General features: G+C 41.6%; 2 protein-coding genes across 2 annotated transcripts in view; both read left to right on the forward strand.

Annotated features, from left to right (window-relative positions):
- The window catches only part of HELLS (helicase, lymphoid specific), a 324,719-nt gene that overhangs the window by 310,073 nt on the left and 2,990 nt on the right, over positions 1 to 11,656 (forward strand). The gene's annotated exons all lie outside the window — the stretch shown is intronic.
- EIF3F (eukaryotic translation initiation factor 3 subunit F) lies at positions 1,588 to 6,371 on the forward strand. Its single transcript, XM_061459418.1, has 8 exons — positions 1,588 to 1,908; positions 1,984 to 2,054; positions 2,283 to 2,362; positions 3,425 to 3,562; positions 4,577 to 4,668; positions 4,853 to 4,989; positions 5,129 to 5,242; positions 5,992 to 6,371. Exons 1-8 carry the CDS (start codon positions 1,620 to 1,622, stop codon positions 6,067 to 6,069), a joined length of 999 nt encoding a protein of 332 aa, XP_061315402.1. The 5' UTR covers positions 1,588 to 1,619; the 3' UTR covers positions 6,070 to 6,371.

The raw sequence follows: 11,656 nt of genomic DNA on the forward strand, positions 1-11,656 counted from the left end.
TTGTGGGAAAAGAACAGCTTGAGATGAAAAATTCCCAAACATAGAATCATAGAATAGTTAGGGCTGGAAAGGACCTTAAGATCATCTAGTTCCAAACCCCATGGGCAGGGACTCCTCACACTAAACTGTGTTGCTCAAGGCTCTCTCCAACCTGACCTCAAACACTTTCAGGGATGGAGCATTCCTGGGCTTCCTTGGGCAGCCTGTTTCAGTGCCTCACCACCATCACAATAAAGAGCTTCTTCCTTACATCTAACCTGAACCACCCATTTAAGTTCTATCCCATTACCCCTTGTCCTACCATTTCAATGATACCTGAAATTCTCCCTTAAAAGTTTGTCAAACTAACATTAAAAACTACGATAATCAGGTTTTGAACTAAGAGAATTAGAAGTAAATCTGTTACCATGTTGCTACTCCTGTTAGTATACAGCTACACCTGCAAGTATACAGCCAAGAAAGGGACAAGGGAGATCCAAAAGAACAGACTGTCCTTAGCAGTTATCAAAAGCATACATGCTTCATTCTGCAGCCATACCTGTCCTCACCTACACAGGTTTGTTGCTTGAGCACAAAAACATGGGGAACTATAAGTAACAGGCAAATTATATCCAAGAAGTCCATTTGTTGGGTAACCCTTAAACCTTGCATAGAGGTAGCCAGCATTTCCTCTCTACATGTTACTTGGCATGCACTTGCTCTTCCGCACTACGAAGACCTGGAAAGCACGGCTAACAACAGCACTTTCCTGCCTCACAGACCCAATGCCAGAAGGGTTGCGGGTCCCTCACACACAGCATTACTGGCTAATCTTCCCTATGGTGGCCACTTGGTGGCGTGTCTGAAGGCTGTTACGTTCATCACACACTATACAGCTGTAAGGCAGCAGAAAAAGAGCTACTGTCTCTACTCTCACCAGAAGCAGCCCAAGGGGGCTGCAACAGACTCGCCACTGTGACCAGAACCATACTATCATCACCCAAACACCTCAGCATTCACCCACAGCTGGCGCCACAAGGATGTGAAGCATAACCAGGAACGTGCCACAACCAACCAGCTAAGGCAGGCCCTTGGATACACAGGCACCCCTAAGGCCACCGAGATGGTAAGGCGTGGAAGGGCACAGGGAGCTCTGAAACACCCGGGCCGGCTCAGCGTGCCTCCAGCAGGGCTCCCTGCTGCTCGACCGAACGAGCAAGCGGGCAGGCGAATGGTGGGCACTATAGACATACACAAACCTTCCCTTCTCGTAGCCACCACCAGGGTGAACAGCAGCGCCACAGCCAATACATACACCCCCCGCTCTGGCAGAGGGCAGGGGCGGTGCTAGCCAATAGGCAGCGGGAGCAGACACGCAGGGAGGTGGGGAACATGAGACCCCAATTGAGAAACTTTCCGGCTCCTAGAGGCTGTGAATAAGACTAAACCTCAGTCACCGACAGTGTGCTCTTCCTCCAACCAGAGCGTCTTCCTCATCGCTCTCCCCACATTGGTTAACACATGGCAGGAGGCCCTTAGCACAACCCTTTCCCCAATAGAAAGGTAACGCTGCGTGACAGGCGTTCAGATCAGCCAATTACTGCCGGCGTGAACGCCCCCACCCCTCTCTCTGTTGCAAAATGGCGGCCACGGCTCCGTCTGCAGCTCCTCCCGCGGCGGCTCCGGCGCAGAGTCCGACGACGGCGCCCACCACACCGACGGGTAACGCCCCCCCCACTGCCGCGCCGCTCCCGCCTGCCACTCCAGCACCGCTGCCGCCGCCGCCGGCCGCGCCGCTGTCGGCCGCGCTCTCGGGCCCGTTCCCCGGTGGCCGCGTGGTGCGGCTGCACCCGGTCGTGCTCGCCTCCATCGTGGACAGCTTCGAGCGGCGCAACGAGGGCGCGGCGCGGGTCATCGGGACGCTGCTGGGTAAGAGCCGCCGACAACTGGGAGAGCAGCCCACCTCCCCCACGGTGCCCCTCTAACCGTGCTGCCCTCCCGCAGGGGCTGTGGACAAGCACTCGGTGGAGGTCACTAACTGCTTCTCCGTCCCTCACAACGAGTCCGAAGATGAGGTACGGAGTGCGGGGCAGCCCGGGCGGGTGTAGCGGCGGGCTGTACAACCCACCCGAGCCGCGCTGTAGAGCGGGCGGTGGGTCTCTCGGCGATTGGTGAGGAGCCGGGGGTGTGTGGTGCCCATGTGCCGCCCCTGATGGCGGCGTGAGGGCTTATAGCCGTGTTGTCCGCCGTTAAGGGTTCAGCATCCCGGTGACCAGCTGACTTGGGCCTGTCCCTTTTCTTAGGTGGCAGTCGATATGGAATTTGCCAAAAACATGTATGAGTTGCACAAGAAGGTGTCTCCTAACGAGATCATCTTGGGCTGGTAAGTTCTCCTGCAAGAACGTGCAAGCAGTGTTGCTGGTCCCTTAATTAATTGAAATACATCATTCTCCTTGTCACAGGTTGAGAAGCAGAAGCACTAATGCTTATGACAGTAAGATCTTGCAACTTTTGTTATAGAATCAGTTGTAAAGCTTTTGCAGTTCACAAGAGGAAGAAATGGTATTGGAGATGTACAGGATTTCTTTTTGTATCTATCTACCAAAGATACCACAGAGGAGCGATAAGTTAGAGAATGCCTGCATGGCTTTGCTAGAAGGACGTAGCCACCTGTAATACAGCCTGCACCATAGAAGATAACTGTTTATAAAGAAAGAAGTACACAGAAGAGTAATGTAGAGTACCAAAGGCCTTAGGAGGAATCAGTGATAACAGCTGGAGCATGCAGAGAAGTTCTCTGCTGAGAAAAGGTGGGAGTATGTGTGTGTGGGATGCGAAGCAAGATCAGTATGATGTCAGTGCCTGAGTGTGTGGATGGCTCTATTAGTCTTTTAATGCTCCCCTGTTCCTGCAGAATAGCTCAGTTCTGTTCCTGTGGAGCAGACCTTAACCACCTTCTAATGGCACAGAAAAGTACAGTCCTGATGACAGGAGTTTTCCTGTGAAGCTAATTGCAGACCAGTTAAAGGAGCTAGATTAACGAGTTGTTCCTCCTGCAGAGAAATGCTTTTGTGGAAGATCTACTTGGTTGGTCCAGATTTATTTGGTATGCTTTGACTTACACAGAATTAAAGAGTTGCTCCAGAACATAATGTCAGATAACTGAATCTTGGGTGTCTGATGTTAACTGTACCAACTCTTTATGGCTGGTACTACAACACTGGTCTTGTGCATGTTTTTGCCGTGGGTATGCTCATTCTGTAATTCCTACAAACTGCAAATTCCTTAGTTAAAACACTTGTATTTAATATGCTTCTGCAGCTCAATGCTTGGAAATGAGTGGTTTAGGATAAAAACCTGTTATATACCAACAGTACCAAACACTGGGCACTAGAATGTTGGAAGAATGGCTCATCAACCTGTGATTTTTATTTTTATTTTTAAGGTATGCAACAGGCCATGACATCACAGAACATTCTGTCCTGATCCATGAATATTACAGCCGGGAAGCGCACAATCCAATCCATCTCACTGTGGACACAAGTCTCCAGAATTCACGCATGAGCATTAAAGCCTATGTCAGGTACTCCAGGAGGCTGCATTTCTGGGAGGAGAGTTATCTGAATTATTAAAAGACCACATCAGGGCAACGAGAAACATAGTGGGCTGCAGTGTCCCATTTTGAACAATGCTGTGCAGTAGCTAAAACACAGTAGAGAGCCAGGGATCAAGCTTACTTCTCATTGGAATGTCCTGACCACTGTATGTAAGATGAAAGACCTAACCATTCCTACTTCATTGGGGTGGGGAACTGTGACTTCATTAGTAGTGTTCTGAACATCTTTGTGACATTTCACAGGATTCACATAGCTAGTGTTAATGTCACTAACTTCCATCACACTGTCAGAATGCTAGCCTGAGGTTACTGGCTTTATGGCTTGGCAGTTTATTTATGCGCTTGGAGGATTACTGCAGTTAAGACAACTGAAACTGCATCTTTTTGATCAGTCTTCATTCCCCCCAATCCCTTCCAATTTTATCCATTAAAAATGGGAGATTAAATATTGAGAAATGAACCTATTCCACCTCACTGTTCTTCCTAGCACTGGCTGTAGAGCTCTCCTCCTTAAGGAACAAAACCCCAGCCTTTCTTTATAGTGGAAGTCTACTGCACATCTTCAAAAAGGAAGCTGTTCCCTGACATCTTAAAGCATAAATGCACTTCAAATACTTTGAATAACAGGAATAATAAAAGTCTTGAGAGTGCTTTGTAATTGAATCTGTCATATTTTTGTTACTTAAGTGATTTCTCAAAGTGTGGAATATTTCAGGATAGAAGAATACCTGCTCTATAAGCAAGAAGGAATTGTGGCTAAGAAGATAATACTTAGCTCTTCATGCATTCATGCTGACAACATCAGACCAGCTAGGAATATTCTTGGTTGAAAATGAGCAATTAATAGTATGGCAGACTGATCTGTCCTCAGTTATTCATGGTTACACTTCAGTGCTAACAGAGATTATTGAGATGGAAATTATTACTTCCTCCCTTAAATATATCTATGCTGAAAACTTTTTGTTGTTCTTTTTTCCCTAGTGCCCCAATGGGAGTCCCTGGTAAAACTATGGGCGTGATGTTCACACCTCTGACAGTGAAGTATGTTTATTATGATACAGAGCGGATAGGAGGTGAATCTTTTCTTCCTATTTTGGCTATAGGCATTGTTGTGACACTGTTTAAATGTTGGGGGTTTTTTACCCTGGTAAAGTTGCCATTCTGTGAATTCTACTGGAAATAAGACTGTCTTGCTGAAGTCCTCAACAAGTTGGTTTCTGTGACAGTTTTTTTTACTTATCCCCCTTTTGCTTGCAGTGGATCTTATCATGAAGACTTGTTTTAGCCCTAACCGAGTGATTGGCTTGTCCAGTGACTTACAGCAGGTGGGGTCAGCATCAGCCAGGATTCAGGACACCCTCACCATGGTGCTGCAGTATGCAGAGGATGTGTTGGTAAGGCAAACTTTTTATAAGCCAGCAAATAAGTTTCATGTAAGCTTGTGCATCTTGGTTTTCTTTTTCTATATTTTCTCTCTGGGCCATAAACTTGCTGAGTTTTACTCATGTTGAAGTGTATGTTTCTTATATTTAGTCTGGCAAAGTGGCTGCTGACAATACTGTTGGTCGTTTCCTGATGGATCTCATTAACCAGGTGCCAAAGATTTCACCAGAGGACTTTGAGACAATGTTGAACAGCAATATCAATGTAAGTTCATCATCCATTTTTTTTCAGTTGAGAGCAATTCTGAAAATTTGTCATACAGACGCAAATTTGTCTGAGATCAAAACAATCCTTGATTTCATACGAACATGTTAAGAGAAGATACAACCCTTTTGCGTCAGTAATTTGATGTTTTAAGAGCTGAAGGTGGATAAATCAGTTCACCATAATAATCTTGAAAGCAACTGTGAATGAGAGAGTAAGTTCTAAAGTACTCAGGAATTATGCAAGTAATCTGAAAGCCAGCACCAACTCTTTTTAGAATGACTGTACAATGCAAAGTACCAGGCTTAAAGCAGTATGGATTACAAGGATGGACTACAGCTGGTGACTTGCCAGCTTCTTTTGCCTGAGCTGAAGTTCTGTCTCCTTGCATAACACTTAGGACATGAGCAGGGTTTTAGTGTGCTACCTTACTTCTGTAACAGAATTTTAGAAAGCAAAAGCTAAGTTTCTGAATGTGTTGTTCAGCCACAGTCTGCAAGACCAGAACTAATTTTTAATTTTGCTTATACCCTTTGAATTGCCTGGTTAACATGGGTGAACTTGGAGTTAAAATTTCACAGGCAGTTTCATATTCTGGGAATACCAAACCTTTCTTCCTGTGAGGGAAGCATTTCTAATAGCCGATTGTAAACTGTTTTACAGGTGTTAAAAATTCAACTCCCTAATAGGCTGTCATCCTTGTTAGTATTTCTCATCACTGTGGGTTGTTTTTTTTTTCCTCCTCTCAGGACTTGCTGATGGTAACCTACTTGGCAAACCTCACACAGTCACAGATTGCTCTCAATGAAAAACTTCTGAGTTTATAAAGAAAATTGTGCCACCCTACATGTCAAAGAGCCTGAAGAATGGGCAGAAACACTTCTCTATGTTGTTACAAAATTTCCCCAGATGTTAATTTAATTACCTAGATGACTTGGTTTACATCTTTATTTCCATTGCCCTGAAAAATCCTTACCATGGTTTAGGAAATTCATGGGAACGGCTGCCCAATATTTTTAAATTGATTACATGAGTCTTTTGTCTCCTGGGTTTATGTACTTGTATAACAAAATACAGCTTTATTGTAATTGAAATAAAAGTTCCATTGCAATGGCAAGATTGGCTTCTGTCCAGAAGAAAAACTTATTTCATTCATTATTGTATAATGAATCCACTTTTGAAAGAAAAGGGGGGATAATACGGCATCAGGAAAGAAAACCAGAGTGGATGCAAGTCAACTTCAATTCTGCAGGCTTCTTTGCAGGGTTTTTTTTCAGCTGTTAAAGCACACTGAAAGTGTGACTTCTTGTGTTGCGCATGATATGGAGGACTACAGGATATTATGGCCACTGACTTATTAGTGGTGCTGTGTATGTGCCCTTCTTCAGGAGGGTACTGACAGAGTATGAGATTGAATTCAGACTTTTAGAAGTCTAGCTGTACTGAGGGGGAAGGTTGTGTGATGGATTGTAAGTGTCCCTCTTCTACAAGATAATTGTTCCCCCTAATTACTAATGATGATTTCTGATGCCTCACATCTGCTTTGATAATGAATTTGAAATTTACCAAGAGTGGGACTCAGGTTACAGATCTGTAGATCCTATACTGGTTACAATGTGGAGAATTCCCCAGTGACTAAATGCTAATTTCTAATTGCAAGGACAGGGTACATGAAAACTGAAGGTATAGCAAGGATTCTCACCTCATTGAAAATGTTATTTGTGAGCATTAAGTAAGTTCAAACTCTGCTCTCATTTTTTATAAGTCTGAATGAAAATCTTTGGTTTCCCTTCTTGTCTTTAAACTTAATATTCATAACTTTGGCCATTTAAATATTTTGCAGATTTTCAGGTCAAGGTGTTCTTTAAAGTAAGCCTTGAAATAGGTGGAGGGAAAGAGCAAGCAGCAAAGCTGGATAAGTGTCTCAATTACTACAAAAAAATTTGGGAAGAAAGGATAACATCCTTTCCTTAATCTCTCCTCTGCAGTAAACTCTTGCCATTCCCTGTTAGGAAAACTAAATGTCAGAAGATAACATGTAAGAAGAAAAATTTTAAATGCTGTACAAGTTGAATAGCTATGCTATGTAATAAGCACAAAATGCAAAGCCCTGAAAAGAACAATTAATTTGTGATCATTGTTACAGAAAATGTATCATAAGTTTGCCAGTCCTTGCAAATACCTGAAGACTAATGATTATACATCAGAAGGCACTGAGTTTGTCTTCCTAGGTAGATTCACTGCAAAGCAGAGGTGTCAGAAGAGGAGACAATCCATAGATTTGGTTGTATGTCAGACACCACAGTGACAAATGCTTGGAACTGAAACAGGAAAAAAATAATTGCCTGTTTAGAAACCCCCTATCTGATTCCCTCCATTCTGTCCCTTTTTACTGGGTGAACAGCACATTGTGAACCTTACTTTACTGCTGAAACTTCGAATGCCTGATTTCAAATTTCAATGGCTATTCTTGTGAAAGACAATATTTCAAACATAGATGTAATGCATCATTTTGCTTAATTGTAAAAGCCTGGCTGTACGTAGGAGGCATTCCTTCTCTGGAGTTTGCAAGTCTAGACAGGAATTCCTAAAAGTATTTTATGTATGTGAATTGCTCCTCTTTATGAAAATCTATCTAAAAACTTGAAGTTCAGTAGAAAATCTGGTGGGGAAAGCTTGGGAGTCAAGAAACATCACCAAGGATTTCAAGCTTTAACTTCCTATTGATTTGTAAACCACAGATTTCTTGGATTAATTATGGGAGTTTTTCCTTGGGTTTTGTTTGTTTGTTTAGGATGCATTGCTTCAAATAACTTTGATAATAGTCAGGATAGATAGGTCTCTGTGTATGCTTCTATACATACAGTGTTTATTATATTTACTCATATTAGTGCCCTTACTAATACAACTTCTTGTATCTTCTGTGGTATGTTCAGCCTTTTTGTTTTCTTAGATGTCTTCTCTGAATGAGTACAACTATACTGGACATTACTCTATTACAGGTTTATTTCTGGCAATGTGCATGTTTTCCTGGGAAGTATTAGACTTTAAAATACCTTGCTTAAATGGCTCTGTTAACCACCTCCTAGCACTTAAATATTTAATTGCTCAAATGATGGTAAGATCTTTCCTTGTATCGTAGCTTAGTTGAGCTGATCTTGGGTTTTTACCTCAGCATGTTCTTGAAAACTTCTTTTCCTCAATATACACAATATTCATGACAGAGTTTACTGTGACAATTGAGTTTCTTGTTCTCTTTTGATATACTGTGTACTTAGGAAAGCTAGAGGGGTGTATAAAGTCCGTCCACCTTGCTGCCTTGGACCCTTCTCAGACATGTAATCTCAGTCAGCCTCAACAAAGGAATAGAGTTTCACCAAAGCATCTCTTGGCAGTACAAAGTGGCAATGAAACCTTGTGTTTTTCCACTGAGCATGATGACTTCTGACAACCTGCAGTTTAATTAGCATGCAGACACTACACTTTGCTCTGACATCTTCCTAGTGTAGTAAGACAGTGGTTACTCACATCTTTGAGCAAGTGCATGGAAAATCCACAAGCAAGTGAAAGTGCTCAGTGTTATACTATCTTTAATAGAAATACGACGTTAAAAATGCAGGGAGGAGCTGGTAATGCTCAAGTATTTCCTAACTGATAAAAGTCTCAACAGTAGAAAGAAGATGGTGTACCACAATGGAAATTGCAGGTACGTGATGGTAATCTGTGTTCTGTTGTGTTGCAAGACTTGCAGATGACATTTAGATGATTCTTCAAGAGATGTTAGTGGATAGGCAGTATGCAACAGTCAGGTTTCAGGCTTCCTATGACTGCTATCAGGTATTTAGGATCAATAATGCACAGAAAACTCCTGGTGGTGGTTGTAACCAGGATTAGAATACAATCTAAAGGGAGTCCTTGCAGACTGCACTGTGTTTCTGTTAGTTTGCCAGTTAAGCTAAAAAGCAATTGGAATTTGACATTCTAAGTGTGTGCAACTAAAGTGTTTATATATACTATGTGTTTCTCCGGGTAGGGAAAGAAGTTTGTGCTAATTTGGTGTGTTTAACAGATACTTCATTGTTGCCATCTTCTCTGGTTCACTACCCTAGAAGGAGTCTCCTGAATCATAAATTCATCTCTTTCCTGTCTCAACCAACTATATCTTAAATTCTACTTTAAATATACCTAAATATAACTCCTTTGTCCTTACTAAAGTTCTTATGTTATGCTCTTTCTGGTATTTATACATAATCTATATATTTATACATAAGTATTTATACACAATAGGTTTTTATACATAATAGGTAGCCATTGTACTGTAGCTTTCATTTTACTAAGCATGGTAAGCTTTATCTCCTTTCCACTGATGCACTGTTTATTCTTTGATCACTTAGCAGCCCACTTAAAGCTTAATTCCAGTCTTTCTTGAACATGAGTTGGTAAAGACCATACCCACATCAATTATATTACAATTAATATAAGAATATATTAATACTTTCCTGTTATAAAGTCCTTGTTTGCCTTTTGGTGTCTGTCATGTAGTGTGATTGAGCATCCCAATCTCATGCCCCTGCTCTCATTTGCAGCTGAGCTCCAAGTCGCCAAGAAAATTAATTTAAGCACATGACCTGACATTATGAAACTTTTTAATTAAAAATGTCTAAATCCATGTATTTCTCCTGGTTTGGATTATTCTCAGTCTTGTCGACACCTCAGTTTTGTCAGCAGGTATCAGCAGTTAGCTTATTCCTAACTTTTGTGCCCTACTCAGTTAAGAAAAAACTTGGAATTGATCCCAGACCAGCTTAACAGAATTCTACAAATTCCCTTTTCAACACAGCCTTTGTTCTTTCTTACAAGTTTTTTATCCTTGCTCATGCTAATTCCTGTCTTCTGTACTTTAACTAATTCTGGATTCTTGTCAACCCTTCTGTGGATGTCCAAGTGGTTTATATTGCATTCCTCATTTAGAATGTACGTAGTGCCAGACTGACCCAGTGTGGCCAATGATTGATCTTTGATAAACCATGTGTTCAATTGGGAGCCTTGGAAAGTGGAGGTAAAACTAATTGCTCTATATGGTGAGAATAACAAACTTTTTATTTTGCTATCTGCAATTTGATACTTTTAAAAAAAATCCTCACTGCCAGAATTACATTTTGCATTGTAGCTATTGCATTACAATTTTGGTGACTATTTCAGTATACTGGGATGAAGGTCACTAAGTTTGCTTTGTTGGCTAAGTCATCTAAGTTTCTTGGCAGAATGCTTAAGTCTGCTGCAAAGAGGAAGTAGTGTTTTGGTGTGTGATTTTCTGAACTTGTGGACATACGCTATCTATATCTGAAATGCATGGGCTTAATTGTAAGGATTAAAATGCTGATTGTGAAAAATACTGGATGCGTTGCTCTTTTAAGCAGTCTAGCTGAAAATCCTGCTGTTCTCCTTCTCTGCTTTGAGAAAGAGTAAAGCTTCTAATTTTAGTGTGCTTCCACACAGCAGAACTAGAGACCCTGGTGGCAGCTGACTTGTAAGGTTTGTGTGAAATCTTAATGTTTGGACTGCAGTGGGTGGAACCCTAACATGACTCATGGGGTAGGGACTCTCACTTGAGCAGCTAACCAAACACATGGCTCTTCCTGAAGTAAACTGAACTTGCTCTGCTCCCTGTGCACACAGAAGGCTAATTCAACAGTTAACTTTGGGTATCTGCATTTTAATTACTGCAGTCACATGACAGTGTAACAGGAAAAGTAAGTTTTAGTGCAAAACTTAAGACTTGGGTCACTGCAGTGTCCTGTTGGATTATTATACTTTGACCTATGGTTCAGAGCTGAGCAGATCTTCTTGCTTTTCACAGACTGGGATTGGGGGGGAGCATGGCTTGTACGTGTGCTTGGTTGGCTTTGATTTTTTTTGTTTGTTGTTTGGTGGGTTTTTTGGGGGTGTTTTTTTTTAATTTAACTGTATTGGCTAAAATAGAACATTAAAAGTAATGCTTCATGTTATTTAAGTGGGAAACAATATTCCAACCATGATACATAGCACAAAGAAGCGACAATGCTTTAGTGACCTATATCACCAACAATAAATTACTCTGGAAAACAAAAAAAAAGATTTTTCATCTCTATTCATAGTACTCAGCACAACTATGTAGTTGAAAGCAAAGACTCTCTAGACCAGAATTCTGTCCAGTATCATGTCTTAGCAGAAGATACAAGGATATTACAAAAGAGCAAGAGTTTGTCTCTCAACTTCACTAAAGTTGAATTTTCTAATAGTGAAAAGCTGCCTTGAATCTCCATGAGGTTTTAGCTTTCCTGAATGTATTGACTAGCTGTAGTAACAAGTGATTTCCTTAAATATAGGGAGTGAAATTAGATGACCACAGTGGTTTTATGCCATGCTTTTAAA

This window comes from Pezoporus flaviventris, unplaced genomic scaffold, assembly GCF_033815535.1.
Source record: "Pezoporus flaviventris isolate CSIRO_AGI_PZ_B2104156 unplaced genomic scaffold, CSIRO_AGI_Pfla_v1 ptg000029l, whole genome shotgun sequence".
NCBI classification, from domain to species: domain Eukaryota; kingdom Metazoa; phylum Chordata; class Aves; order Psittaciformes; family Psittacidae; genus Pezoporus; species Pezoporus flaviventris.

Coding starts and splice junctions, on each gene's coding strand:
- EIF3F (XM_061459418.1), top strand. CDS start 1,620: ATGGCGGCCACGGCTCCGTCTGCAGCTCCTCCCGCGGCGGCTCCGGCG. Junction 2,055..2,282: donor ACAACGAGTCCGAAGATGAG/GTACGGAGTGCG, acceptor CCCTTTTCTTAG/GTGGCAGTCGATATGGAATT. Junction 3,563..4,576: donor AGCATTAAAGCCTATGTCAG/GTACTCCAGGAG, acceptor TTTTTTCCCTAG/TGCCCCAATGGGAGTCCCTG.